This window comes from Mus musculus, chromosome 19, assembly GCF_000001635.26.
Source record: "Mus musculus strain C57BL/6J chromosome 19, GRCm38.p6 C57BL/6J".
NCBI lineage: Eukaryota > Metazoa > Chordata > Mammalia > Rodentia > Muridae > Mus > Mus musculus.
The window spans coordinates 37670544-37697729 of record NC_000085.6 but is presented as its reverse complement, the minus strand read 5'-3'; the positions used below and the strand labels follow the sequence as shown (position 1 = coordinate 37697729).

The 27186-nt window shown below is 47.9% G+C and overlaps 2 protein-coding genes and 1 long non-coding RNA gene across 9 annotated transcripts in view; 1 reads left to right on the top strand and 2 right to left on the bottom strand.

Moving 5' to 3' along the window:
* Nucleotides 1-183: 183 nt before the first annotated feature.
* On the top strand, nucleotides 184-20343 carry Gm32342. 5 transcript variants are annotated; one of them, XR_877839.3, is made up of 4 exons: nucleotides 184-570; nucleotides 867-1002; nucleotides 16277-16389; nucleotides 19334-19647. It is a non-coding gene; the product is annotated as a predicted gene, 32342 (long non-coding RNA). The 5 variants fall into 5 exon arrangements; XR_877838.2 differs by lacking the exons at nucleotides 16277-16389; nucleotides 19334-19647 and adding exons at nucleotides 4032-4124; nucleotides 4285-5267; XR_003952929.1 differs by having other exon boundaries at nucleotides 16277-20343.
* Nucleotides 4410-12618, bottom strand: Cyp26c1 (cytochrome P450, family 26, subfamily c, polypeptide 1). Of its 2 annotated transcripts, XM_017318259.2 has the most exons (7): nucleotides 12239-12618; nucleotides 11847-12132; nucleotides 11069-11293; nucleotides 10336-10611; nucleotides 8745-8900; nucleotides 6703-7020; nucleotides 4410-4800 (listed from the first exon to the last, which is right to left on the bottom strand). In XM_017318259.2, the coding sequence occupies exons 2-7, from the start codon at nucleotides 12048-12050 to the stop codon at nucleotides 4423-4425; spliced, it is 1557 nt and encodes a 518-aa protein (XP_017173748.1). In that variant the 5' UTR covers nucleotides 12051-12132; nucleotides 12239-12618; the 3' UTR covers nucleotides 4410-4422. The 2 variants fall into 2 exon arrangements, with proteins under 2 accessions (XP_017173748.1, NP_001098671.1); NM_001105201.1 differs by lacking the exon at nucleotides 12239-12618 and having other exon boundaries at nucleotides 4423-4800; nucleotides 11847-12050.
* Exoc6 (exocyst complex component 6) overlaps nucleotides 13678-27186 on the bottom strand; it is a 147290-nt gene continuing 133781 nt past the window's right edge. The window contains exons 21-22 of one of the 2 annotated variants that reach the window (XM_017318044.1): nucleotides 15958-16070; nucleotides 13678-14884 (exon numbers count right to left, since the gene is read on the bottom strand). In XM_017318044.1, coding sequence (XP_017173533.1) covers nucleotides 14752-14884; nucleotides 15958-16070 — 246 coding nt within the window. In that variant the 3' untranslated portion in view covers nucleotides 13678-14751. The remainder of the gene's footprint in view (nucleotides 14885-15957; nucleotides 16071-27186) is intronic. The other variant, NM_175353.2, reaches the window with a different exon arrangement.

Genomic DNA, 27186 nt, shown 5'->3' with positions numbered 1-27186 from the left:
TGCCCAAAAAAATCTTTAACCGTTTGTTCCGCGCCGAGGCAGAGGCGGCGCACTGGCGGCTTCCCTCTGAGCGCGCCTCCTGGGGGTGCGGGACTAGGAACACCTCTTTCCTTGTCCTAGGTGTGCAGAGCTCCGAGTTACCACGGTGCGGCTTCGGGCGGGGGAGGGGGCGGGGGGAGTGGGTTGTGGATCGGGGTTCCAAGAAGTGGGAATTTGGAGTCCTGGGTTTCCTAGCTGTCTCTCTGCTGTCCCTCGAGCCGGGTCGAACCAGCTGCCCGAGCCCGAAGCCTTCCCAGCTCACCATTCACAGGCGCCTCGTGGGCTCTTTTCCATTGGCTTGGAAAGCGCGTTCAAGAATCATCGTTCAATGGACTTGACCCACCGGTTGAGTAAATGAGATTCCAAACGCTTCCTGATCTGGGAGGATCCCAAGAAGATCCCAGGGCGAGGGTCCTAGCCGGTCTCGGAGGTCAAGTATGACTGGCGGATCGTGGACGCTAGCTTTCCAGGGCCCCACAGGCGAGCCAGCGCATGAAGACTTGGAAAATCCTGCTTTCGAGTTCAAAGCAAGTAAGCCTCCAGGTCTCTGGGACCCCCAGGTGCAGCCTTGCACATGCCTGACTCCCTTCTCTAAGCCCTGGTGGGGTACTAAGGAGACCAGAGGCTCCAAAGTCAACCTCCACTGTAGTAATACCGCCAAGCCGGCCCAATTCCTATAGCCCTGGGGCTTGCAACCTCAGCCAAGCGGCCGGGAAGAGGGCCCCCAGTCCAGGCAGATATGGGGAGGAATACAGGGAGGAAACCCCCCTTTCCACCTTGGCTCGCCTGTATCTTGGGTGAGTCACCAGGCTGTCTGTTTCTCTTAGGACAAAGTTGATCGTTTCCACTTCGTCTACACCACAAGGCAGCTGTGAGTTCGCTAATAGAGTGGTCTGGTTTCAGGGTTCTAGAACCTTCCCTCTACTCTCCCAGATCCCATCCACTGTAAAGCCACGGAGCCTGGTAAGAGGGTTGTTTGGACCTATGCTTCTGGCACAGGCCATTGGGAACGTTATGGGAATCCACTGGGGGTTGACTGTGAAACTTCAATCGTCAGCTCCTTCAGTCAATAACTAACGGGCACAGGGGAACTGCGTGGTGCGTGTGCGCGCGCGCGCGCGCGCGCACACACACACACACACACACACACACAAGGCTTCTCATGTCCTCCCGCCACAAAGCTTTGGCCAGTCAGCACCACACATTGCCTTGATTTGGGCACTGAATGCACCAGTGGCGCGGAAAACTAACAGAATGACGTGTGTTTGTTTAGAACTGAACATGGGCTCTAGCGAAAACACACCCGCAGCCCTTGGGAAGAGTCCATTGGGGATGAAAAACTTGCTTTTTGAAAGCTGTTCAATATGTGGTCTCCTGCGGTGGTTCCTAAACGTCTCCCTGGAGTTGGGGGTGTCATAAAATGACCTCAAAGGTCCTGCGGGCAGCACAAACTTAGCAACTCTCTAAGCCGGGATGCCCATGGGTTGTATTTCGGGGACTCAGTGGTTCCCTATAACTATCTCTAACCAGCTTTTCAGAGGCTCTGGGGAGGCGGGCGCTGCCACTGTCATATCTTGTAATGATTTGGTTACTGTAAAGAATGAGAACCGATTTCTGGCACCGGCAGGAACGCAAACGAATTGTGCTGGGGGTAATTCTCAGAAACTTCGGTCCGCCCCTTTCTGGAGAGCGCCTCCGGCCCGGTGTGCAAACCCGGCCAGGCCAGCGGGGGCGTGACCTGGGGCCCATTCCCAATCCTTTAGCCTGACCCGCCTGTGACCCCTGCAGGCCGGACCGTGACATCTCAGTGAACTCTGCCGGGCCACCCCACCAAGTTCAGCCTGCTCCTGTTTACAACATGAGCCCGGCTAGCTAGCACTCTGGAAATGGCCACAAGGAAAAAAAAACAATACTTAAAAAATAAATACGAAATCTAACTGGCTATCAAGATCCGCGGGCCGCCTGGTAGAAAAACATTAAATGTTAGAGTGTAAGATCATTTTAAATCTCCAAGGGCAAGGGCGAGGGAGGTCCATAAACTACCAGCCCAATAAGAACTTGATCTAGGAACTTCACCAAAGTTTATTGGGTGGTGGTCGGTGGGGAAGGAAGGTTGGCTCGTTGGGAACCAAATCGTTGGCCGGTTTTCCTATTACTAAGGGACCAGAGCTGTGGGGGTCGGGTTTCTCGTGCTGGTTGTCTCTGCTGTTTTGTTTTTGCTAGTGGACATGGATCGCAGCAAACAGGTGGCCCGCGTGAGCTCCTGGGCTTTCTTTCTCTTCAGCCCTCTAGCTTTCTCTCTGGTCTCTGTGTTCCATACCTGCTGCTGTTCCCAGCCAGGGAACCCAGGCCAACATGCCTGATCCCTGCCAATGTCACCTCAGACCGGTTCCCTTGCCCAACCGTTGGAATTCAGGTCGGAGGCGCGCTGCGTGGAAAGGTTTTTGTTGCTTTTTCATCTCTCTGTGCTTTTCTCCACTGGGCGGTTTTCGTATGTTTGCTTGGTTGGTTGGTTTTTGGCTTTGTGTTGCTGGTTTATTCACTGTCTGCCTCTTCGTGTGAGCGGCAGAAGTCCAAGGAGCAAGAACTACATCTGCTCTTTCCCTACAAACTTGGGAGTTACTAAACCAGGAGCCTACATACCAATTCCTTGATATCCATGGCATTGATATTAGCAGCTATGGAAAATGAGAGGAAAATCAGAGCCACTTCCACGTGCTTATAGGTGGTCCAGACCCCAAAGCAAGCAAACAAGTCTCTTTGAACCAGTTTGCCCTGGCTTCTGAAAGGTACCACCCTAATTCCCCACCCTCCCACCCCAAATCAGAATCAACCTGAAAGTGGGGCATTCAGGTCCAGGCTTCTGGGATGCTCAAGGTTGTAGGCCTGCACCATGATACCTTTGCTCCCTCTGGTGCCTGCAGAGCTCAAGCTGGCCTCTACTCTGACCAGCTGCGGCTTACTAGCTGTCCTGTATAGGGGTTATAGTGGTGTTAACCCCAACAGCTGCTATGCTCCCCTTGCCTTCAAGCCCCAGGCTCCACTTTATAAGTGGATTCAAGTATAAGGTCAGGAGGCCACCAGTTTCCTCCTACAAGGTCAGCCTAGGCTAGTGACAGCTTCCCTGGCTCACCGGTTATGTCCTCTTGCCTAGCAGCATGGGAATGTGAATGACAGGTTGAAGTGGGCTTTGGGGAATGAAGGCAGATGATAGTGGCTTTGATGTAAGCAGTGGTGGGACCCTTTGGGTTGGAAAGGCCAGACAGTCCTTTAGACTAGGGATAGCTATGGAAAGCAAAAGGGCTGAGTTCCACAGGTGACATGGGCTCAAAGGTGGGGCAGGGGGATTGAGTGATGGAAGAGGGTGCAGGTCAGCAGGGGCTCATTGGTCTAGCCTCACTTAACGGTGAGGGGAGTGAAGCAGTAAGCAGAAGAGCTCTGCAATCAGACAGTGCAGAGATGCTCCAAAACCCACATCCACATCTGTGGTCCAGGGGGAAGCACAGAACTGAGGCCACTCAACTTCTAAACCCTCTGGGTATAGGCTACAGTATGTCCTTCAGGGATGTCTTTGTAGCCCATCCACTCCACTCTTGGCCATCACACCGGGGGGGGGGGGGGGAATAGCTGCCTAACTGAGCGCTAACCTCCTTGCTCAGCCGCTGGTAGGGAATGCTACTTCTTGGCCTTCCTATTTTGGTACAAATATCTCCAATCTCTTGTTTATCTCAATTCTCCCATGAAGGGGATTATGTCTCAACCTCACATGAACCAGACTTAGAGACATCTCCAGAGAACATAGCATCTTCTATATAAATGAGGATATTAAATAATTTCATGAAATAGGAATTTTCCTTTTCAAAAGGCTCTAGTCGAATCTGCTAGTGTTGAGCCAGTAGATGCTCCGGGCCCTCTTGGTATCTCTTGGACGAACATCAGGTAACCATCCTGGTATCTCTGCTAACTCTAAAAAGTTGCAAATTCTCTTCTAGTATGATACAAACACCTAACTACCACCATCACTACTGCCGCCGCCCGCTGCCAGGGCCCCAAATCTGAACTCCCTGCGGACTTGCCACAGTAAGGTGAAACCAGGTTTCATATAGTGGAAATAGGTTCTCTCCAGTCGCTTGCTGCTTTTAGATCTTGGGATGTGCCTGCGGTGTGGGGCATGCCACCTGCTCTCTTTCCCCAAGCCCAGCTCTTCTCCACTGCGGTGTCTGTGGCTCATTCTACAACTTTCAGTCTAGCAGAGCTGTCCGGTAAGCATTTGTTAAACCTGTGACTCGATGAATATACGCGCGATGAGGACCTAGGGCTCTGAAGATTGGCCGGTGTGTACGCATCAGCTACTGGGCGAGCCAAGGCTAGAGAAGCAACGAATCAGAAGGGTAACCCATCTCCCGCACCCGAAGTCGGAAGAGGGTGGAAAAAGAGCAGCAGCCCGTCCACCGGGTGCACGATGGGCACCGTCTGCATTACGGGGAAGGCAGGTGTGGCCAGCTCCCAGCGCGCGGTGCGCACCAGCTCGACTGCGAGCAGTTGCAGCACCGCCTGCGCTAGCTCCTGCCCCAGGCAGCTGCGCGCGCCGCCGCCGAACGGGATGTAATGAAAGCGGCCACCGGAGCCCCGCGCGTCTCCACTCTCCACGCCAAAGCGCTCCGGATCGAAGCCCTCGGGCGGGCTACGGTACACTGCGGCTGTCTCATGCGTGTCTCGGATGCTATACATCACGCTCCAGCCTTTGGGGATCTGGTAACCCTGCGAAGTGAGGGGGCCGTGTTGATCGTTAAGCACAGGGAAATGGCTGGAGCCTACCCCGCCCCGGGCGCCTCACCCCAGGAGCGCCAAATAAACCTCCAGGGGCCTGTGATTAATTAATCCTGAAGCCAGAAGATTGCAGAATCTCCTTGGCGCCTTCACTGGTGAGCTGTAAGTTCTTGGACTGCTTCCTCCCAGCCCCCCATTTCTTAGTTGGGAAAAGTAAGAATAAAAAATGGGCACGTTGTTGAGGGAATTTTAAGAGGAGGTTGGCACGCATTAGTAGTACCCATGAGATCGAAAATTACTTATGAGTTTGTTGGCTTTCTGTTCCTGTTTTCTTCTAACCCAGGAGACTAACATTGTAAGAATGTAGCTACCAGCTGTCTGAGCTGAAACAGCCCAGACAAATGACTGAGAATCGTCATACCTCTGGGACAGTTCAATTATAAAAATCTTTGCATTTACCTAAAGACTTTCCCACCTTCTCGCTCACCTCTGGACTCTTATACTACCTTATGGTTACTGCTTTAAGGGGATGCACACCGTCCTTGCCCACCCTCACCCTCAGTCCTTTTAACCATCCTCCCTCCTCCATTACCCCCTGCTGGGTGTGGCAAACTCAGGGCCTCATTCCAGCTAGGATGGGCTCCTGCCACTGACCTACACACACACACACACACACACACACACACACACGCACGCCTATTCTGCTTGTTGCCTCTTCAATTTCTGAACTATAATACCACCTGCCCCTCAGAAGATTGCCATTTCCTGTGGACGGTCATCACTACTCAGGCTCTCACTAGGGATATTCTCTCCTCGCTCTCAGTCTCCCCATCTGCACGACAGAGAGTAGTGAGTAGGGCCTTCCCTGCGCTCCCATCTACTGCCCTGGAAGCTGCCTGGTCCTCTGTTTCTCTTCTGGTTTCCTGGGCACATCAACCCTGCAGCATCAAGTGCAAGCATCCAAGTCACTTCTCAGTACAGCCTTAGACTGGGCAGTTCCTCTTCTGGGCAGTTCATCCCTTTATCTGGTATCATCCAACATGAGAGAGCTCTCTCCCTGCTTCACTCCATGGTCTTGGTGTCCCGTCCCCCCCCCCCCCCACACACGAAACTCTCTGTGGGCATAATCGCTTCTCTTCAATGACACCCCCCACACACACACACACACTTTGCTCGGATCCTGCAGCAAAGCTCTTCAGGTAGAGGCCCTCAAGTTCTGCTGTGTGAATTCCCCAGACCTCAACGTTACCAATTCGTCAAACACCCCCACCTCATATGGAGTATCAGAGCTGGAAAAACCAAACCAACTTCCTCCCAGAAGGTAAACTGAGACCCACAGTAAAGAAAGAACTGCCTGAGGTTATTTTGAGATGTAGTCGGGCCTGGTTCTTAACCTTGCTCAACCAAGGGCAGCCAGATGAAGAAACCATTAAGGTGTTGTTCTTTGTATTAAGGCTGTTGCATTTCCCAGGAATGTACCCTAAGCCTGAGCCCTGGACAGGTGACAATGAGTGGCTATTTAGTCTTGTGAAGGAATGAGAGAAGTAGGGCACCGCCTTTGCCTTCCAGCACATACTGGAGAAGGGCAGCTCAGAGAAAAATGTTTGCATTCTAAAACTCAGGTCTAATGAATTGACCTAGCTGGATCACTGACAAAAGCTGAAGGATATAAAACTGCTAGCCTTACCAGCTCTTCAGGCAAGAGGCTTTGCATGTGTCTACTGGTCTCTGAGGAAGAAAGAATCCAGGAAATAGAATAGGGCCCAAACCCATTTTAAAGGAGAGAAAGTTGAGGCCCTGGCAGGGGAAAGATCTCTGCACTAATTCCTCCTGCCCTCTTCCCATCCCAGCGCGGCTGCAAGCATCTAGAGGCCCGCAGTGCGGCGCACTTACGTCCAGTTCAAAGGTGCGCAGCGCAGTGCGGTAGCCCCCGGACACCGGCGGTAGGAGGCGCAGCACCTCCTTGACTACGCAGTCGACGTAGCGCAAACGGCCCAGCATGGCCAGGCTAAGGTCCGGCTCACAACCGCAGTCCGGTGGCGATCCTGAGGCTCTGGGTGTGCAAGTGCACGCGCGCCCCAGGCCCTGCGCTGACAGCTCCTGCTGGATTTTGGTGATGGCTGCTGGGTGCTGCAGAAGCAGCAGGATGAGGGATGTGCTGGCGCTGGCTGTGGTGAAAAAGGCCGCGAAGAGGAGCTCTACAGCCAACTCCTGCAAGACAGCCGAGAGATTCTGAACCTACAGTGAAGGTATAAAGCGGCCAAATATATCTCTTGTGCTCAGACTAGTGCCTTGATGTTCTGACCTGGAGGCTATGCTCATGGCTCCGAAATTGGTTAAAGCTCAGGACTATTGGGAAAGTCCTGTTGAGCGATAGACAGCAACTATATACACCCGCTTTGGGCGAGTTCTCAGTGATACAGGGATATTGTTCTGTGCTTAATCCTCGTTAGATTCTCACCTTCGCCCCATGGGGAGCAATTACTGCTGTCATTTTATAAGATTGGAAACTAAGCTCTGGAAAGCACTCCAAGTCCCTAGAACTAGTACTTCCAGCCGTGAGTCTGAGGTGGTCGGTCTTCCCTCCTTTCCTCTGTTTCTCCAGCACCAGCCTTGCTCCAGTGCCAGGTTCTTCACCTTCTTGCTTACCCTTTCTGCCCTGTTTTGCTGAAGGATATTCCACAGGCCCCATCACCTGCCTTAAGCCTGCCCTTCAGGGTAACACCCGTGTTTATGCCGGAAAGCTGTTTTCAGCGACCGCAGGGTGAATGCACACCACCCACCCTAGGGCTTGAACAACGCAGCTATTCTGCATCCTGGCACAGACTCTGGCATTGAGCGGGTACATAATAATCTTTGTGCAGTGAATACTGACCTGGTTGGAGGCTAACAACTGGTTCTACCTTGGACAAAAGGAAACTGAGATAGAGACCCCAAGAGCCAGATATCCTCTCTGTTCAGCCTGGCCAATGGGTCCCTTCTCCTGAGCCTTGTTACTCTCTAGTTCTGTCAAAAGGCAAACTACTCATTTCTTTCTTCACCGCGTCCCTTCATAGCCTGGCACTGTCTTGGGTACTTGGGTCCCCAGGACTCAAAATCTCCTAAAAATGCTCCTTCTCTCCTAAACCCTTTGTTGCTTCTGAACTCACACCCATCGAGAGGAGAGATTAATACTTCCATTCTCGGAGGAGACAGCTGGGCTCCTAATTTTTAGTGGTTTAGTGGAAGAGGGGAAACTGAAACCAGAGAGCACATGACAGTGACTCATGGGAGACTGCAGTCTTCACGTTTCTAAATGTCTCTGGCCCTCTTACTGTGTCTTGACTTCTGAAGCAGGGCCCTCCTGCCCTCCACCACACTCGCTCTACCTACATGGGAAGGAATCCCAATTCTCCAGGAGGCTTTGCAGCAAGGGCAAAATGGGCAGGTGTCAGGTGCTAAGGTGCCAAGTCTCGGGGTGGCTTATTTAAAAAAAAAAAAAAAAAGAGTGCTGATTTGGCAAAGAAAAGATGTCGCTTTGAGGATGAGCAGTTTGATCACGAGCTAGAAAGTTCAGAGAGGGAAAGATCACACTGCACAGGTAGGAGGATGGCAAAGGCATGCTTTGAGAGACAGGATATAGGAGGGGCCAAGAGGCAAGCTGTCTAGATCCAGACCCTGTAGGACCAGACTTAGAATTTGATGCTCCTGGAAGAAGGGCTACAGTCCAAGGCTTCACAGCTGGCAGGTGTGGTAGAGTCATGACTGGAACCCTTCGTTGTCATCCTAAGCTATGTCTATGCCTCAACGTGGTGTGAAGCACAGGATGTGACTGGGAATGGACTGTGTGTGTGTGTGTGTGTGTGTGTGTGTGTGTGTGTGTGTGTGTGTGTGTGTGTGTGTGGTTTCTGAGGAAGGAGAGTCGGGGGAGGGAGGGGCAGCCTCCGATCACCTACCTTCAGCTCTTGCACTGAGGGCTCGTGGCCCAGCTCCCTAGCGCTGTTAATAATCAAGAGCAGGGCATCACCTGGCTCTGCTGTCTGTTTCTCCTGAAGCTTCTCAGCGACGGCCTCATCCAGGTGCTCATACAACTGGTCCCTGGCCCGGATGCCCTGATGCACAGGGAGAGAGGGCAGTTGGGGTAGGAAGGCTGGAGAGGGGGCAGACTTGACTACTACATCCACCCAGAGCAGCGTTTCTCAACCTGTGGGTCGAAACCCCTTTGAGGGAGTGGATGATCTTTTCACAGGGGTGGAAAGATTCTGATGGTCCCTGAGACCATCAGAAGACACAGATATTCTCATTTACAGTTCAAAACAGTAGCAACAAAAGTCATTTTATAGCTGTGGGTTACCACAACATTAGGACTAAAGGATCAAAGCATTAGGAAGGGTGGCCTAGATCCTGGTGTTACTCTAAGCTGTGCACCTAATACATGGTAGGCATGGCTCAATAAGTGGTCATAGATTTGCCTACTGTCTACAAATATCACTGCCATGATAAAAGCCCCCTCTGGCAAGGCAGCTGCTGTCACCTAGAGAGCAGAACATAAAGCGCTGAGCGGTCAAGCACTTGTTCCCTTCCACCGCTTCCGGTGCCCGTACCCAGCACAGAACCATTAAGGTCCAGCCAGCCATTACCCTTTCCTCGAACCAGACTCAAGATAAGGCAGTGAGCATCAGTACTAAGGGGCACCTGAAAAACTCCATTGAGGACATTATCCTCTGTTCTAAACGGTTAGCTTCTGTCAGGGATTGGGCAAAGAGGGCAGGGACGGCTCTCCAGAGTTCAGGAAGCAAGCCCAGCCAAAACATCCCCTTGGGGGAAGCATTGAAACAGAACACTTGAGTTTGTAGCCAGAAGTATCTTGTTCAAATCTTGACTGTGTTCTTGCTTGTCATGCGCGCCTGACTTCAAGGAGGCCTGCTTGTCAATAAAAGGAGAGTAACACTTTGCCGGTTGCAAGGACCAAACCAGAAACGTACCGCAAGGTGACCAGTGCACACTCAGGTTCCTTTTCAGATGTATTATTTTTATTCAAGCGACTGAACGCTCTAGGGCAAAGGGAGAAAGAAGGCAAGACCCAGCTTCCTTTAGCTCTGGGGCGCCGCCCATGATTCCGAAAAGGCCTCGCTTTTCTGATCCGGAAACCAGCAGGCCCAGGGCGCGGGCTCAGAGCCGACACCCATCCCTTAAGACAAGAGCCGGCGCCGGGCTTCGTCTGCTGCCCTCCCGCTCCGGTGCACTCCGCAGCGCCAACCTTCCAAAGGGTGATGGAGAGGTTGCTGTGAGGCACCACTTTGAGAAACGACAAACCGCCTGCCGGGATGCTTGCCACTAAGACTCAAACTCAAGAAGGCTACACTGGCTCGAAGGCAGGAGCATCCCATAGAGGGTGTGTGGCCTGCCCCGGGTCACACAGAGAGTCCGAAGAGATGCAGCCCTGGTCCCCACCAACCACCACCGCACGCTGGACCACGCCCTCTGTCCAAAGGGACACTATCTGGACCCTCTGGAGCCTTGGGCTAAGGTCTGGGGCGGCATTACCTTGCGCAGGCCGCTGAACGGTACGTCCAAGGGCAGTGAGAAGAGGTTCTCCACCAGCTGTTCAAAGGTATGGGCCAGCTCGGTGCATCGCGCTTCGTCCAGCTGCAGACCCAGCAGGATGCGCGCGGCCATGCGGAAGGTGAGTGCTTTGGCCGCCTGGTAAACAGCCACCGGTCGTTGGGCGGCGCACCAGGAGCGCACCTCTCGCCGCAGCGCCCCCTGCAACCGTGGCACGAATTGCTCCAGAGAGGAGCGGCTGAACACGCGCGCCAGGACCTGTAGGGAGCGCGCGGATCAGCGCAGGGAAGGCTGGCCTCTTGTGCTGTGCGACTCCGCAGCCTGAAGGCGAAGTCCAGTCCCTTCTTCCTCTTCTGAACCGCACAGGTCTAAACTTGTTGGCGTGGTTTCTATACCACTTTGATGTACAGAGTCCCTCCCATCCACTAGGCTCCAAATGCTGCTAGCTGCTCCACAGCCTTCCCTGAACCCTCTTAAATCTGAATCCCCAAAGCTGCTGGCAAGTGACATAAGATCTGAAATCAAGGACTTGTTAGCCTTGACTTGGCTTTACAATTCAAAACCCAGAAATGTAAGGAGACTTATTCCGGGCCACCCGTTCCTTAGGCCGGAACCCTGGTCAAGTGCACAATATATGTGGAACGCCAGGCCCTGGCCTGGCTCACTGCAGGAACCCAGGGTCCATGGATCTTTTAAGGTGCTTTGGTTTTCTCACCTTACGCCGTTGCCGATGGGGCTCACCAACCGCGCCAAGTAGTGTGTGTGACCCTAGTAGAATATGCGCACTCTGTGGCCACTGGCTACGCACCAGGCGGTGCTCGCCCAGCAGGATGGTGCGCACGTTCTCAGCGCCGCTCACCCGGATCACTGGCCTGCCCAGAAGGTGCGTCTTAAACACTGTCCCGTAGCGCTCGCGGCGGGAACTGTGGAAACGAGAGCCCTGCAAACAAGGCGGAGCTTGAAGGGTCTCTGGGTCTGCAGGGCTGGAGATCTGTCCCAGACATCCCAACTGCCTCTTCCTAGTCCTCTACTAGTCTCTACAACTCTCTAGTCCTAGGCTGTCACATTAGTTACAAAACAAGATCTCCAACCGGCCTCTTAGCTACTCGATGGGATTGTAGAAGCCCACTGGTGAGGTGAGAAGCCCACTGATGAGGTGAGATAAGGCGTACACAGGAAATCTGAGTGCCCAAGGATGCATGGCTGAAATGTGGCTTGGCTTTTTAGTCTATGCTTGCAAGATATGGGTACCACATCCCTCAAACCCCTCCCTATGCCCCTGCTTTACAGCCCCAGTTGTAATCAAAAGAGTTTAAAATGAGCGTAAAACTCGGTGACATGGGGTCTCTTAGAAAGAACAGAACAGCTAGGCAAGTCGGGTTTTCGAAATCCCCGGAATATTTGGTAAGGAATCTTATGAGATGCACTGAGAACCAAGAGTGCATGATGGAAGATGCAGGAAAGGGGCATTGCTTTATGATAAAACCACTCACCTGTACCAACCAGTGCAGCGTTTCACCGAAGAATGGCCAGCCCATGGAGCCCTTGGGTAGGGGCAAGGTGGAGGCCCAATCCCGGCTCAGAGTCCAGCGGAGGGTCCAGAGTTGTTGGGCCAGGCCGAGCAGCAGACCCGCACACAGGAGAGTGGTGCCGGCAGCCCCCAGCACGGACAAACAGCTCAGCCCCCAGGAAATCATGGCGAGAATGCAGGGTTGAGAGGGGTGAGCTAGGCCACTGGGAAGGCAGGGGGCTCAAGAACTATTGCAGAGCTCACCTCACCTGCACAGTCCAGAAAAGGCCCAGGATTAGGGGCCAAGCCAGAGATAATATTAAATTCAAAGCTACCACTCTTAAAACAAGACGTTCAGTGGGAGGCAGTACTAACCCTGAGCAATTAGAGAATGTGCCTTCCTTGAGGCTGAAGACTCAGGGCATTTCTCCGGATGTCCGTTAAAAAAGAGTCACCGCATCCAAATTGGGCCATTTTCCTCTGGAATGCTCCCACCTTCTGGGCTCAGCGCTCCTAGATAGAGGCTGGGAGAAACAATTCACCAGGCACTGCCAGCCACTGTTGCTGCAGGGCAGCAGACCCCTGCCCACTGCCTTCCCTCCTTCCCTCCGTTAACCCTTCTCCGCCCACCCTCCGACAAGTTTATATAGATATTGCCTCCCTCCCTACGGACTGGGTCATACAACATGACGTGTCTACGGATATTTAAAGAGTCCCACTCAGAGTAATGATTGGAAGCAGTGGGCAGTGGCCGGTTCACCGACATCCAAATAGGGAGTGGCATCTGGGCGGGAGCTGGGGGGCGGGGGGGGGGGAGGGCTGAGCCCCCATGCACATCCTTGTGCGGAGCCTGCAGTTTAGCACTTGATTTCCATTCTCCGGTGCGAGCACCTAGCACCGCCAGAGTGCCAGCGTGAGAAGCCCACGTGAAGGAGACATCCTGCGAGTGCCTGGCTCTCAGATTCCCCCCTCCTTGAGTACCCCCACCCCACCCCAAACCTCTACTGTTCACCACATTAAGGTCTAAAGGCGGGGATTGCGCCCCTTTGCTCAGTCTCTCTCAGGGAAAGTGGCTTGTGACACTAGCGCTTCAGAAGGCTGGCTGGGATCCAGTTCCCCGACCCTCTGATGGCTCCTAGTTCTCCAAACTCCCACTTTAAGGGATCCTCCAGGAGATGGTAATTTCACTGCTTCCAAGCTTCCCGGGGGAGGGGAGGCACCCAAAGCACTCCAGAAGCCTGTAGCCTGGGTGCGGCTCTGGTCTTAGGACCAAGTCAATTTCTGGCTTCTTTTTCACTGCCCATCTCTGGAGTCTGCTGGATCCTGCCCCCTCCCCGGGCCTTCCAGCTTGCATCTTGGGCTTTGTGCCCCACTCTGGGCTGCAAAGCCTTTCCGCCTACCAGCTAGCTAACACAATCTAGAGGTGAGGGTGGGGGAGGTGCAGAGCGCGAGGGGGGTGCCTGTTATTTTGGAAAGAGCATAGAGGAGCCCAAGGGGTGTCTGCTCCAGGAAATATGGAGGTTCCTCTTTCCAAATCCCCAGATGCCTGAGCCAAAGCCAGGGGTGTTCCCAAATACCCAGAGTGCATGGAACAGCAGCACTCCAAAGTCTTCAGAGCTTCAGAGCACAGTTCCTGATATCCAGAATGTACTGTATCTTAAGAATTATTGTATTTCTTTGTGTAATGATTTAAAACTGCGAAATACTTTGAGTATTTTGTCAAGAGAACAAGTAGGTTTTGTTTTGCGTCATGCCCATTCATATAATTAGGGACTAACAGGCTGCTTGAAATGAGAATCTCCGAATAGCTGAAAGAGCATCTTCAACAACTCACGACCTTTTTAATATTTTATCACAAAATCCAGACATGTGAGCATAGCTCTTCACACTTATTTTACAGAGTCAGGTCATCTTACAAGCATAAATCCGGAATATGCAAAGGGTGTACTTCAGCATGATTACAATGTCGAGAAAACAGAGGTCAGGTTTACACATTTGTGTCACTGTGATTTACCCAAAGGAAAATGTACACGTGCTGGGTGGGTTTTCAGAGTCCAGTTGATCCAGTTTGTTTCCACAGCACTGAGATCTTCTCTGAATAGCGTTGACCTGAACCCTGTCGTGATTTCATTCTGTAGGAAGAACATGTCTAACAGGGACAGGCTACACCTGACAGATCAGCCCCTTTCACTGCCGCCTTCTCTTTAACTTAAACCAAACTAAAACTTTAAAAAAAATGGGGTCAGCTACAAAAGGTACAGACAGAAATATTAACTTCAATGAACAAAACAACACTTCATCTTTACGAATCCTAACCTCCTCCTTCATTTTCAGAATGATTAAGCTATCTAAGTAGAACAAATAATTTACTGTCCTGAAGACCTGAGCCTGACTTCAGGAACTTTCAAGATCTCTGTGCTTCCTCTCTCAGACCCTGCAGAACTGATACTCCTGGGCCATCCATGTAAGCCACACTGAGGTGAAGCTAGAAGCTAAAAGTCTAATAACAGCAGTATTTTCCTTATCAGCAGTGGCTGCATCCCAAACTATAACCCACACAAACAGAAACTCCTTCAAGCTTAAATAGGAGAAAAAAATGCAAGCAGAGACATGTTTTTTCTAATATTTGCAATCAGTTTTGTACACAATTTATTGGGATTATATATTACACTTTTGACTTTTCTTCTAAAATTGAAAAAAGTTGTTATATTTTTATATATAAAATAGTAATCAGTCATTTAAAAATCCATACAAATGATGTTTGCCGCCATTGCTTGTTTAAGCCCTCATCAGTGTCTTTCCTCTACTACAGTTTTTGGCTTCTGTAAACAAGTTATTGTCTCACGACCAGTGCTGGCCACAGAGAAGCACTCAGGCATGGGTCTGGTCTACGTGTGCTGGGACATACCAGTCACCAAGCCTCTGAGCTGTCTCACCACTGTCTCTATCAGCTTCTGTCTGTCTCGGTCATTCTTCCGGAACTGGGCGAATATGTTATTCTTCTTGCTGGTGTCCTTCATCCTACAAACACACAAACGTGGATGCTTAGAAAAAGAAAACTGTTGCCTCTAGGATTCCTTCCTTCCATCCATCTGTCAGTCTGTCTGTCCTTTCTTTCGGCATGTTCTGAATTATCCACCATTAACCTGTGCTTGAAATCAGTACTACCAAACTTAGTGACACAGAGACTCAGAGACAGAAGTGGTGATCTCGCGCTAGCACACGGATCCAAGACTTGCTGCTTTCCTGACATCGAGCCACCGAGCTTTGTCAGGATGCCCTCCACGGGCTCAGCTCACATCCACAGCAGGACTGTGTGGCATTGAAAACGCCAGTAACAGATTTTAAAATGTTATGGTTTTGCCTCAGTAGTAAGTATTTCATGACATTATAAAATAGATTTATGTAAATTGTGAATAGCTTCTTATATCTTTTCAAATCAAATAACACAAAACTGCACACTTTAATAGTTACGCTTTAAACAAAATATGACTGAGTGAAGAGAAAGTTTGCTACATAATGAGAGCAACTGTTTAGCTGCACCATAGTCTCATTTTTCACAATATAGTTTTTCAAATCACTTATTCCTCTACCTGCAAAAAATTTTCGAGATACCACTGAAGAAAGCATTTCAATTCTTGGGCCTATTTTATTTTATTTTATTTTTAAGTAGCTCCAATTCCCGTATCTCCCCTTCTCTCCAGTAGAGGGGAGGAACTCAGGGCCAAGCACAAAGGCTTCTACAGCTGCGCCATACATGTCAGGCTCCCATTAACACATTTATAAAGCAAACTGTGCCTGACGTTTTCAGGGTACACTAGAAAAAACATTTTCCTCGCATATATAATCAAAAGGATTCTAAAAGGAAAGAACGGAATTTATCGTCTGTTCATCAGAAGAGGCTGATAAACAGTCTTGCCTTCCCTCTCCCCCCTTTCCCTGTTTTCAGTACAGCATCAGGTCCCTCAAACTCATGATCCTCCTGCCTCAGGACTGGCACATGCCATCACATTTGGCTTAACTGAGAGCTTCATAACTTGTGTAAAATGCTATCCAAAATAAAAACCAAGGAAGTGTTTTGAGAACATACTCACTTCTCCAAAAGAGTGAGGGCTGCGTGTGGGTTCACTCGGAGGTACTTGGAAGCCGGCTGCCCATAGTCAGCCAGGTAAGTAGACCAATCCCAAACCATAAACAGGTCAAGGAGCTGAGGAAGAGGATGAGAATATCATGTTGGATTTTGGACGTTCACTCACATAAGTCAAGAATATGCTTCTTGGTTCATTTTCACATTGTTTTCCTTTTTACAATAAAATAATGAAATTCGTTTTAAGAATATAACGAGTATCCTTTACAACCAAAATAGTATTCTTTTTTTTTTTTTTTTCATTTTGGAATTGCCAAAATTTTCAGTGGTTGCTGTCCTAACAATTTATGGCATTTTCACGCAACTGTAAATGAAACTGTCTGGAAATCACATCGGCGCCTGCTTTGTCTTTGTACCCTACTGGGTGTCCAGGCTACAGGTAAGACTCGTGCCACCTGTATATGGAACTGGAGTTCTTAGAGCTGTGTTTACCTTTCAAAGAAGCTGTTTGCAGCCAGACTTTCCTAAAGTCATTTAAAGCAAAAGCTCAGTTAATCTCAATTAAGTGCATTAAACAACCTCTGCTGGATTCTCCTGGGTGACAGATCTCAGAACCGGGATGAGACCTGGGGTCCCACCTGGTAACTCTAGCCAATCATTTTGTATAAACAAACAACAACAAGAGACATCTGTGTTCCGTACCGTCTCGAAACTGACTATCTGCTTTATAAACTCCACTTAGAATCATCGTCAAATATTGTTATAATCTTTTAAAAGCCATGTGAGGCCAACAGAAAGCATCAAAGTCCTTATCCACCTTTAAGCCCTAACCCTTTAAGCCAGTTAAAGCCAACTTCCTATCCCTGAGCCTGAGCTGCCGCAGAAAGCCTGATGCTTAACTTACCATCTCCTGCGTTTTAATATTCCTTTTTAAAAAACATACTTGATAAATAATGGTTCTATTGGTTTTGCTCTTACATGAAGGAAGCATTAATGTTTACTCACAGGATGTGTGTGTGGAGTCAGTCACTCTAAGAGGAATAAAAACTTTTAAGGTGATTAAAGCCACCCAAAGGAAGATTAGGAAAAAACAACTTTTCCTGAGAAGGCAAGGGACTTGTTTGACCCTTATTTTTCTCCATCAATTTGCAACTACTATACAGACAGACCCTTGTCAATGGTAAAAAATGTGCCTTTTAAAATTCCCTAGATTTATTTTTATTATCTTATGTGTAAGAGTGTTTGGCCTGTACATATGCCTATGTACCACCTGTATGTGTGCCTGGTGCCCAGAGGTGATGCGCTTCAACATGGGTGCTGGGAATTGAACCCAGGTCCTTTGTAACACAAGGCATTCTTTTAACCACTGAGCCTGCTCTCTACCCCCCCCCAATAATGAAAATATTAATGACTAATGGTCACTCGGTTCATTTTCAGTCAAGAGAACATTCAGAAGCTATAACAGAAGTTGGAACACTTATTAAAATGCTAATGAAACAATATAAAAAGGATACTGTCTAGAAGCGGAAAGAGATTATGTTCATATTTTTATTGCTATTTGGTAACATACATTTTCCTATATTTCCCCAAGGCACATTAACTTCATATACTCAGATGGTGATGGTGTGATTGACAGACTATTATTCTGCAACAGGTTTAAGAACCAAAATATCCATTCTACTTCAATGAGTAATCATACTTACAGGAGAGGAATTATAGGAAAGATAATAAAGGTGGACAAAAAGTTATGCCCAGAGATAGTCAACTCCAATATTTTGTTAGGTTACAGACGAAATTAAAGCAATTTAAATGTCAATATCAAGAAACTTGTGCCTAGTGTGCACTACAAGAAAAAAATATGTATATATAAAGCGGTAAAACCATGCAGTAGAACTTTATAGTGACTATCACATGCTTAATAAAATGATTTACATAGAATTTAAATGGCCTAGGAAGACAGTTATGATGCTACTTAACTACAGAAAATACTATAAATGAAAAAAAGTTTAAGTATGTTAAGAATAGCTACTTTTATTGAGAGGTTACAAATAACTTATTTTCTTTATTGTTATAATATTCTACAGTGGACATTAGTACTAGAGTTAAAAATAACATTTACGGCTGCTGTCGGTACACGCATTTAATCCTAGCACCTGAGAGGCAGAGGCAAACAGATCTCTTGAGTTCAAGGCCAGCCTGGTCTACAGAGTGAGTTCCAGGGCAACCAGGGATCTCCGAGAAACCTTGTCTCAAAAAATATACAAACAAACAAACAAACAAACAAAAACAAAACACCATTTATGTATTTGTTTAAACATACCCCATTAACAAACAGTCTCTACATGGCTGTCAGAACTGTCTACAGTGGAGAATCCTCTTTCTGGTCTGTGTGATTCCATACATAAATGTGGTCATGCACAGTACCCACGCTACACTGGCTGAAACTAGCAAGTGACCTTTGGGAGATAGGCGAGGAGGGAATCTGTGCGTGAGGCTTTTTCTCTCTAAGGCTGAACCGCCACCTCCAGATGAGAAAGAGGGAACCTATCCACTGAACCAACTCCAACTGTGAAGACACAGGATGCCTCTCCGGCACAGAAAGTCTTTCCTAAGTAGAAATACTTGGCTGATAATTTGTATACATGACCAGACACCACATGCAGATAATCATTGCAAATCACTAGAGATTACAGGAAACATAAAGTTTAATGTTCCTGCCAGACTCTAATCTATATATTTCACATTAACATTAAATACTTTATAAAATATGTGTCACGTAATTTGTAGATATTTATGGAAACCACCTGCATGTTAAAGTTTAAGGAACTCAAACACCAACAACAGATACCTAGATAAAATTTACCTAGCCATTCGACAAACGTTTATGGCCCACCTACAATGAACTATGTTCCATAGCAGGCGCGAGAAGACAGTATTAAAAACTAGACACTGTCCCTCTCCTCAGGAGTGTACATTGCTAAGTGGTGACAAATTAACACAGAAATAAGTTGTATTTTGAAGCTAACATAGAGAAGTAATTTTAAAAAAAATTATCCACACAAATCCTAGTAATTGAGCTCTGTTAATACAGGGGAAGCTACTGTCAGCTTAGCATGTAAAACCGATGGAAACCACAGCCGCCTGGTGCTCTCAGTCTCTGAACACACGGCTGTGCACTGGAGTACCACTTCAGTGTTTATGTCTTAAAGACAATGGCCGTGGCCGTGAGCAGGGAGGAAGAACGGTGACTGCACACCGCATGCTTAAACATCTCCTTTCCATGTACATAAGGATCTTTCAAAGCCACAATGCTGCTGGACTAAGTGGATACAAACCAATCTTGGCCATGCTGGTAACGAACTTTCCTCTGTCTCCTCTCCCAGGCTTTCACTGGGCCATCAGCAGAGGGTGGATTCCCTCAGGATCTCATCAGAGTCCTGGGGGTAAGGACTGAAACCATCTCCCAGGAGGACGAAGCTCTAGCATTCTGGACAGCTGACCAAGGACCCATCCCTAACAATCACCAAGTCCTTTCTTATTTATCTTGTTTTTTTGGTTTTGTTCTTTTGAGACATCTTCTCACTATGTAGCCTTGGCTGGCCCAGAGCGTGCTCTGTCCATCAGGCTCGGCTCAGCAGATCAACCCACCTCTGCTTCCTGAGTGTTGGTATTAAAGGCTTTGCCCCACTATGCCTAGCCTTTTGAAAAATACATCTCTACTGAAATGAAAGGGTAACACAAGACCAGCGCTTTATTCCAGGCCCCACAGGGCTCCACTCAGGCCTTCACCCCACACCCTGCCGTTGCCTTGGGAACCCCCTCTCCTTGGGGACCCCCTCTCCCTGGGGACGCCTTCTCCCTGGAGACCCCCTCTCCTTGGAGACTCCCTCTCCTTGGGGACTCCCTCTCCTTGGGGACCCCCTCTCCCTGGGGACGCCTTCTCCCTGGAGACTCCCTCTCCTTGGGGACCCCCTCTACCTGGGGACGCCCTGTCCTTGGGACCCCCTCTCCTTGGAGACCCCCTCTCCTTGGGGACCCCCCTCTCCCTGGGGACGCCCTCTCCTTGGGACTCCCTCTCCTTGGGGAACCCTCTCCCTGGGGACTCCCTCTCCTTGGGGACTCCCTCTCCTTGGGGACCCCCTCTCCTTGGAGACCCCCTCTCCCTGGGGACGCCCTCTCCCTGGGGATGCCCTCTCCTTGGGACCCCCTCTCCTTGGGACTCCCTCTCCTTGGGAACCCCCTCTCCTTGGGGACTCCCTCTCCTTGGGACCCCCTCTCCTTGGGGACTCCCTCTCCTTGGGGATCCCCTCTCCTTGGGGGGGACTCCCTCTCCAAGCTGTCCGGGTTTCACAGGATGCTGCATTTTTAATATTAAAGCCGCTATTACAGAAAACATCACTCCATTTCAAGTGTTGCTTCCTTCAGATGGCAGTGAACAAACAAAACAATAAATCCTTTAGTCCTATGGGGAGGGGGACAGTAAGACATGGTCTCAACACGTGAATTTATTAGTTACCATGGATACATAGAGTTCAAAGATGTAGCCTGAACATGAACAAAAACAAAGCATCACCACATTATCCAAAAGCAACTCCGCAAATGCTTATTAAAGGATAAAGTAAGGCACATGGTAATAAGGATCAGTATTAAGCTCTGTAAGTGGGTTTGTTCCAATAGCCAAGCAAGATGCTTCTTCAAGTCTTTTGGGAGGTAATCAAGGTATGGATCACATAAAACCAAGGAACAAAATAGCACGTTTCCATTCCATCTCAACCCAGTCTGAAAGACCACTTAAAATTAGCGTCCCTTTTTCAGTAAGGATTCAAAGTTACCCTGGAGAACAACTGTAACACATCAGGTGGAGTCCTGCCAACATCTGTAAGTCTGTTCTACATTTTACTTCCTTGGTGCTTCCTGTGTGTCCACAAACAAAACCATCAGCTTAAGGAATGCCATGGTTGCACAGTGGTCCCATATATATGCTGGAAATAGTTGAATCACTTCAGAATCACTGAGAATTCCTCCATGCTGATCCATCTCACTGGCTGACAGTGTCCCATCCTATGGACTTGTTCAGAATCTGTAGATTCTTGGAGTCTCAAACCTGTGAATCACTCTGTGCAAACAGCACAATGCAGGCAGACTTAAAGCCATTCTATGGAGCCTTTGTAAAACCAAATCCACGGTGCCGGGTCATTTTTCCTTGAATCTGGTTTAGTTTTCTTTGTTTTTGGTCTTTTGGAGTTTGCTTTTGATGCACCTCAGGGGCAGTGACCCAAGACAGAAGATAAATAAGAGTCAAGAGAGAAGCAACTGGGGACACCAGGTTTGCTTTTGTAAATGTGAAGAGTGACCTGGGGGCTCAGGCAGCGTTAGTCCCCCAAGTTCCCTTTTCCAAACACTAAATCCACCTGGGACCTCAGGGTTGCTCTACAAAATCCAAAAGTAAACCAGAAGATCGGTTTTCCTTCGCCTTCAAGACACAAAGCTGACACAAGGTTCCTAGAGCGCTTCAGAGACTTTAACAAGTCCTAAGCCCAAGACAACACTGAGGATGGACACTTGCCCTCCAAACAAATCCCCAGTAATTGGCTACTGGGAATTGAAGAAGAAAGCACTTACTGAGCAAGCCACACTGGGCACCAGACTTTCCTCTTTCTGTGAAAATACCACATTAGGAAAATTCTAGATGAAGCTTAGGAGAGAATTTTAGATAGAGTCACAATAAACTTAGTCAAAATCCACACAAAGGGCTAGTGGTGGGCTTCAATCAATAGAGTGCTGGCCTAGCATGCATGAGGCCTTGGATTCAACCCCCGGCACCTTAGAAACCCTGGCATGGTGGTGGACTTTGTAACCCCAACACATGAACAGGAGAGGCAGGAGTTTAAGCGTACACTACAAAAAAACACTCTGTTTTAAAACACAAAAGTTTTCCTTTTGCTTCCTCTTTGACTTGTCTCCCAAGGTTAACAGCCTTTAAGCTGTCTTTACCCAAGTCTTCTCTATTCAAATGTCCATTTCCCAAGCCTGCTTTCAGCCGTGCCTTCTGCTCCCTTCTGCTCTCCCTCTGTGGGGACTATGGGTGAGCTCAGGGTGCTGTGTGCCGCACTTGTTCACAAGCATCAGCCTTTAAGTCATTCACTGTGGAAGCAAAATATTCTTGAAGCATGTCTCTTCTTCCTCTCTCTCTCTCTTCCTCTCTCTCTCTCCCTTCCTTCCTCCCTCTCTCTCTCCCTTCCTCCCTCCCTCCCTCGCTCCCTTATTCCCTCCCTCCCTTTCTTCCTTCTTTCCTTTCTCCTCTTTTTATTATTTAAATTTTCCTTTCTTCCTTTTTTCTTTATTTATTTGAGCCAAAGTGTCACTATGTAGCCCTGGCTGGACTGGAACTCTATGTAGACCAGGCTGGCCTCAAACTCAGAGACCTACCACCTCTGCCTCCTGAGTGTTAGGATTAAAAGCACATAAGCGGGCTGGTGAGATGGCTCAGTGGGTAAGAGCACCCGACTGCTCTTCCGAAGGTCCAGAGTTCAAATCCCAGCAACCACATGGTGGCTCACAACCATCTGTCAGGAGTGTCTGAAGACAGCTACAGTGTATTTACATATAATAAATAAATAAATCTTTAAAAAAAAAAGCACATAAGCCGCACACCAGGCCTTCCATAAAGTATTTGCAGTGCTAAGCTATGCTGTGTGATGGTGCTAGGCAGCCATTAGGTGGGTTTGGAATTTCAGAGAAAGGCAAATAACGGCAGTGAACACAATCAGATTTATAAACTTCCCATTTGCCAAATTTCTGCGGCTGCTGTGGCTACAGTAGCATGCAGAAACTGCCATGTTAGTATGTTAATTTATTAAAATTAACTTTTTTCCAAAATAACACACAGCAAATAATCAGATGGAGCATATCGTGGGACAGAGTTCACCGCTGTGCCTCTCCACTCTCCGAGGATCAACAGTGTGTGGGTTGTCCTGGTGCTGTTTTTATTCTGACGTTAATTCTGCTTCCTCAAGATCACGTACTCAGGTGATTTCATGTGAACCGTCTCCCTATTTTAACTGGTCAAATGAAGGCTGGAGCCTGTGACTGGGCAGTGGAAGGGAAGGGCGGGACTGAAGGCTTTCGAGAGTGGGGGAAGACAGGGAAGAAAAGGAGACAGAAGAAGAGGAGAGGGAAGGAAGATGGAGCAGAATCAGATGGCCTGGAGCAGCCGCAAGTAGCCAGGGACCTCCTAGCTGGGGAGCAGAGTAGTGTAGTAATAAATCCGCCCAATCTAGGCGTGCAGCTTATAAATATCCTAACTGAGCTGTGTGTTTTTGCACGGACTTATTGGGGTTGGGGATTTACCACAAGACAACACAACACTAACTCCTGTTCAGCTTGGTGGCATTAAGGTGGTTAAGCACCTTTAACCCCAGCACTCGGGAGGCAGAGGCAAAAGGATCTCTGAGTTCGAGGCCAGCCTGATCTATAGAGTATAAGTTCCAGGACAGCCAGGGCTACACAGAGACACCCTGTCTCAAAAAACCAAAAAAAAAAAAAAAAAAATAGTTTTGAGGTGTACTGCACAATTTACTCAGTGAAAATCAATGGTTTTCAGTACATTCACAAAGTCTGACACTATTTCAATCCATTTTAGAGTCTGCTGCCCAGCTCCCATAGTTACCAGCAGTCACTGCTCAGATGGCAGTCCTGCAACATGGTCTTTTGTAATTGGCTCTTTCATTTAGTATGTTCTCAAGGTTCACCATAATGTAGCATCTATTAGTACTTCCTGCCTGCTGTTGATAAATTATATTACACACACACAAACGGGGAGGGTGAGGAAGGAAAAAGATATTCATCAAAATAGTCATTATATCTCTGAAGTTTTAGTAATATCTATCATTCTGAAAGCTGGGCTACACAAGGTCATGGTTTAACATGCACTATAGACATCTAGGGCATTTCTAAACCAACACTCTGCTTCTGAAACCTCCTTTTGTGAACCCACAATGGCACCACCTAACACACCAAATAAACATACTCGGTCATACATTTAATTTTCTGCCTGGATTCATTACATCATCTGATACACTTATGTAAGGCGAAACTCGAAGGCTCCCAGCAGTAAGGGGTTAAAGCCTGAACCCCCGAGAGGCGCTTATGAGACACGCGGTTCTTTCTGATGAGTCATTTTGATTCATCACAGTACTGAAGAAATAGGATAGACCCGTGTGAACTGAGTGTGGGAGAAATCAAGCAGTAGAAGGCAAAAGTCTAGATTAGCTGAGGGAGGAAACTGCCTACCTCTCTGTGTTCAACGATAGCTGGGCTAAAGACCTCACTAGGTGCACGGTCCTAGTGTGACTGCCGAGAAGTGGGGAGGGGCGGGGATAACCATTTTTTCATCTAAGAGAATCTAAGTGGGTGTCCCATTAAATCTCGCTTCCCACATGAGATAATGGCTATGATTTAAAATAAAGTACAAGAAAATGTGGAGAATCTAATACCTGGGTTAATTTGATCTCCAGTAAAATTAGTCATATATGTTTAACTCTAAAATTTTAGTAAGTCTAATAAGATTTATAATTTGTCATATGAGTGCTAGTTCTGGCTTATGGGACTAAACTAAATTGAAATTAAAAACTAAATACTTTAGACACTGATGTGTCTAAATGGCATCTTGTCATTTCCCTATTTAAAATGGGACTTAGAGCCAGGGCATGGTGGCACACGCCTGCAACCCCAGCCCAGGGGAGCCAGATGCAGAAGCTCGGGGAGCCCGAGGCCACCCTCAGCTTCCCAGCAACTTTGAGACAAGCCTGGGCTACGAGACCCTGTCTCAAAACACAAAAAACAAACAAGCAAAATGGAACTCAAGGCGTTTACAGTGGCGAGATGAAAACAGACCCCAACTGCTTTAGAAAGAAGAGGTGCATTTCCACTGTGGGAGCCTCTAGTTCCACAGCTCAGACTACCATCCCTCTGCTTTAGAGACCTGCATGGGCCAGCCTTTACCGTTTGCCTTGGAGTCCAATGCAAAGTGAACTGGACTAGAGAAGACAGCATAGTGGACATTAGCAAAAGGGGCACTTTTTGTTGTTTGTTTGTTTTTTAAAATATTTTTTTATTTCTTTTATGTATGTGATTACACTGCCAATTTCTTCAGACACACCAGAAGAGAGCATCGGATCCCACTACAGATGCTTGTGAGCCACCGTGTGGTTGCTGGGAATTGAACTTAGGACCTCTGGAAGAACAGCCGGTGCTCTTTACCTCTGAGCCATCTCTCCAGCCCCAAAGTGGGCACTTTATTATGCCCATTTAACAGAAAGAGTATTGTGGCTGGCGTCGGAGCACAGTGGTAGTGCAATGCACACACACAAATAAATACGCTACTGTTTTGTATTTAAGAGGACCTGTATTCTCAGTCATTTCTTTCTGTAATAGATTTTATTATCTTTACTCAAGCAGTTTAAAATATGTATCTTTTTCTTAAATCTAAAAGGCACTTTAATTAACCATTTACCTCCAGATCTGATTGTATATGTAATTATCTTTTGTCAGGTATAATAAAAAAATATTTGCTAGAAAAACATGTCAGAACACTTGCTGCTTAATCTGTTTTAAAGAGAAATGTCTTTCCATAGCCTGGAGCATAGTTAAATAGAGGAGTAAAAAGGCAGACAGCAAACCAAGAAGCCTGATTCACTAAGGCAGGGGTTCACAGCTTGAAGGCAAGGCTTAAGTTGGGCCTCAGTGCTTAGTAACAGATTCCAGAGAGGTTAAGTGACAACTGCAACATTGTGACAAATGTACTTGAAGACCCACTGTTAGGCAGTAGCTATAGGCATCACACTCTTACTAAGGCTGTAGCTATAAAATAACAAACAGTAGCAAGGGAGCAACTTATTTTCTTGGGAGGATAAATGATCAATAGATTGTGATCCAAGTCCTGCCACACTCTACTATGCCGACTGGAGTGGGAGAAGGAACCTGCATCTGACCTCCCGACAACCTAAACAGGAAATCGGAACATTCTAAGCCTAATAGGCTGTGTCATCCTGTTAGGATAATTGTTTCCATTGATACCTTGCATAAACAGCTCACACTAGGCCATCAGAAAAAAACTCCAGCCCTAGTCTCTTTGTAAGAACAGAGACAATGCCTGGCCCAGCGCTTTCAACATAGGTGAGGGGGTAAAGCCTGGCTCATGATAATTAAGAAGGGAACAAAGACGGGGGTGGGGGGGTGGGGGGGAGAGGTAGAGACAGAGACAGAGAATATGAATATATATAGGAAGTTGGAATCTTCTAAGTATTTTATAGATTGGCTGAAAATTTTTATAAGATATTAAAAGCAAAACTTCTTGGCAAGAACCTGTGAGTATTAAGAGACAATGGTTTAAGAAAAGACTTGATAAACATGACAACTTAAAACAAACCAGCATTTTTTAAGAAGTAATTTTGAAGTATATTATATTTAATTGTGGCGCATCAGAATGTTAGAAATTAGAGAACATTTTTAGAAAACGGAGCCCTCTATTACTTACCTAATAAAACTCTACTTACTTATATTGAGGCAAAATAGAAAGAGGGAAATTAGGGAACATGAGAAGCAGAAAGGAGCCCCCGCCCCCCAGCCAGCAGAGAAACAGGATCCCCGCACAAGCCTTTCTTTCTCCCCAGTTATAAACATCCATTATTCTAGGACTCACTCCAGAAACACCTTTAAAGGGGAGATGCGTGACCTCGTGGTCCTTGTACAAGCCCAGTGGCTTCCTCTCAGATTATAAATCTGACAATCCCCATGGCCACCTTAGAATCTTGTTTACTGAAAGGGTTTCTTAGCAACCTTTTGACATTTAACTTGAGATTTAAACGATATATATGGGCAATCTTAGGATCGTTGATTGTGAGGAGCCACACCCACACTCGAGTGTATCTCCTTCCTTCCACTGTCCTCTGGGAAGCCTATTCCAGACTTGGACATGTCTTTCTTCACAGTGCCTCTGTCTCTCCTAACCCTCACATTTATATTAAATATAAATACTGGAGAATCCTGAAATTCTTCTCTACACCAAAGCCACGAATCCCAGTTTGGTCTGAGGAACTTCTCAGGCTGCTGAGGGTAACACCATGTAGCTGTGTCTCTGTCCCCTTACCAGTAACAATCTGATATTTCACTTGAATAAGATCATGCTTAAGAACTAAGGTTTTACCAGGTGGTGGTGGTGCACACTTTTAATCCC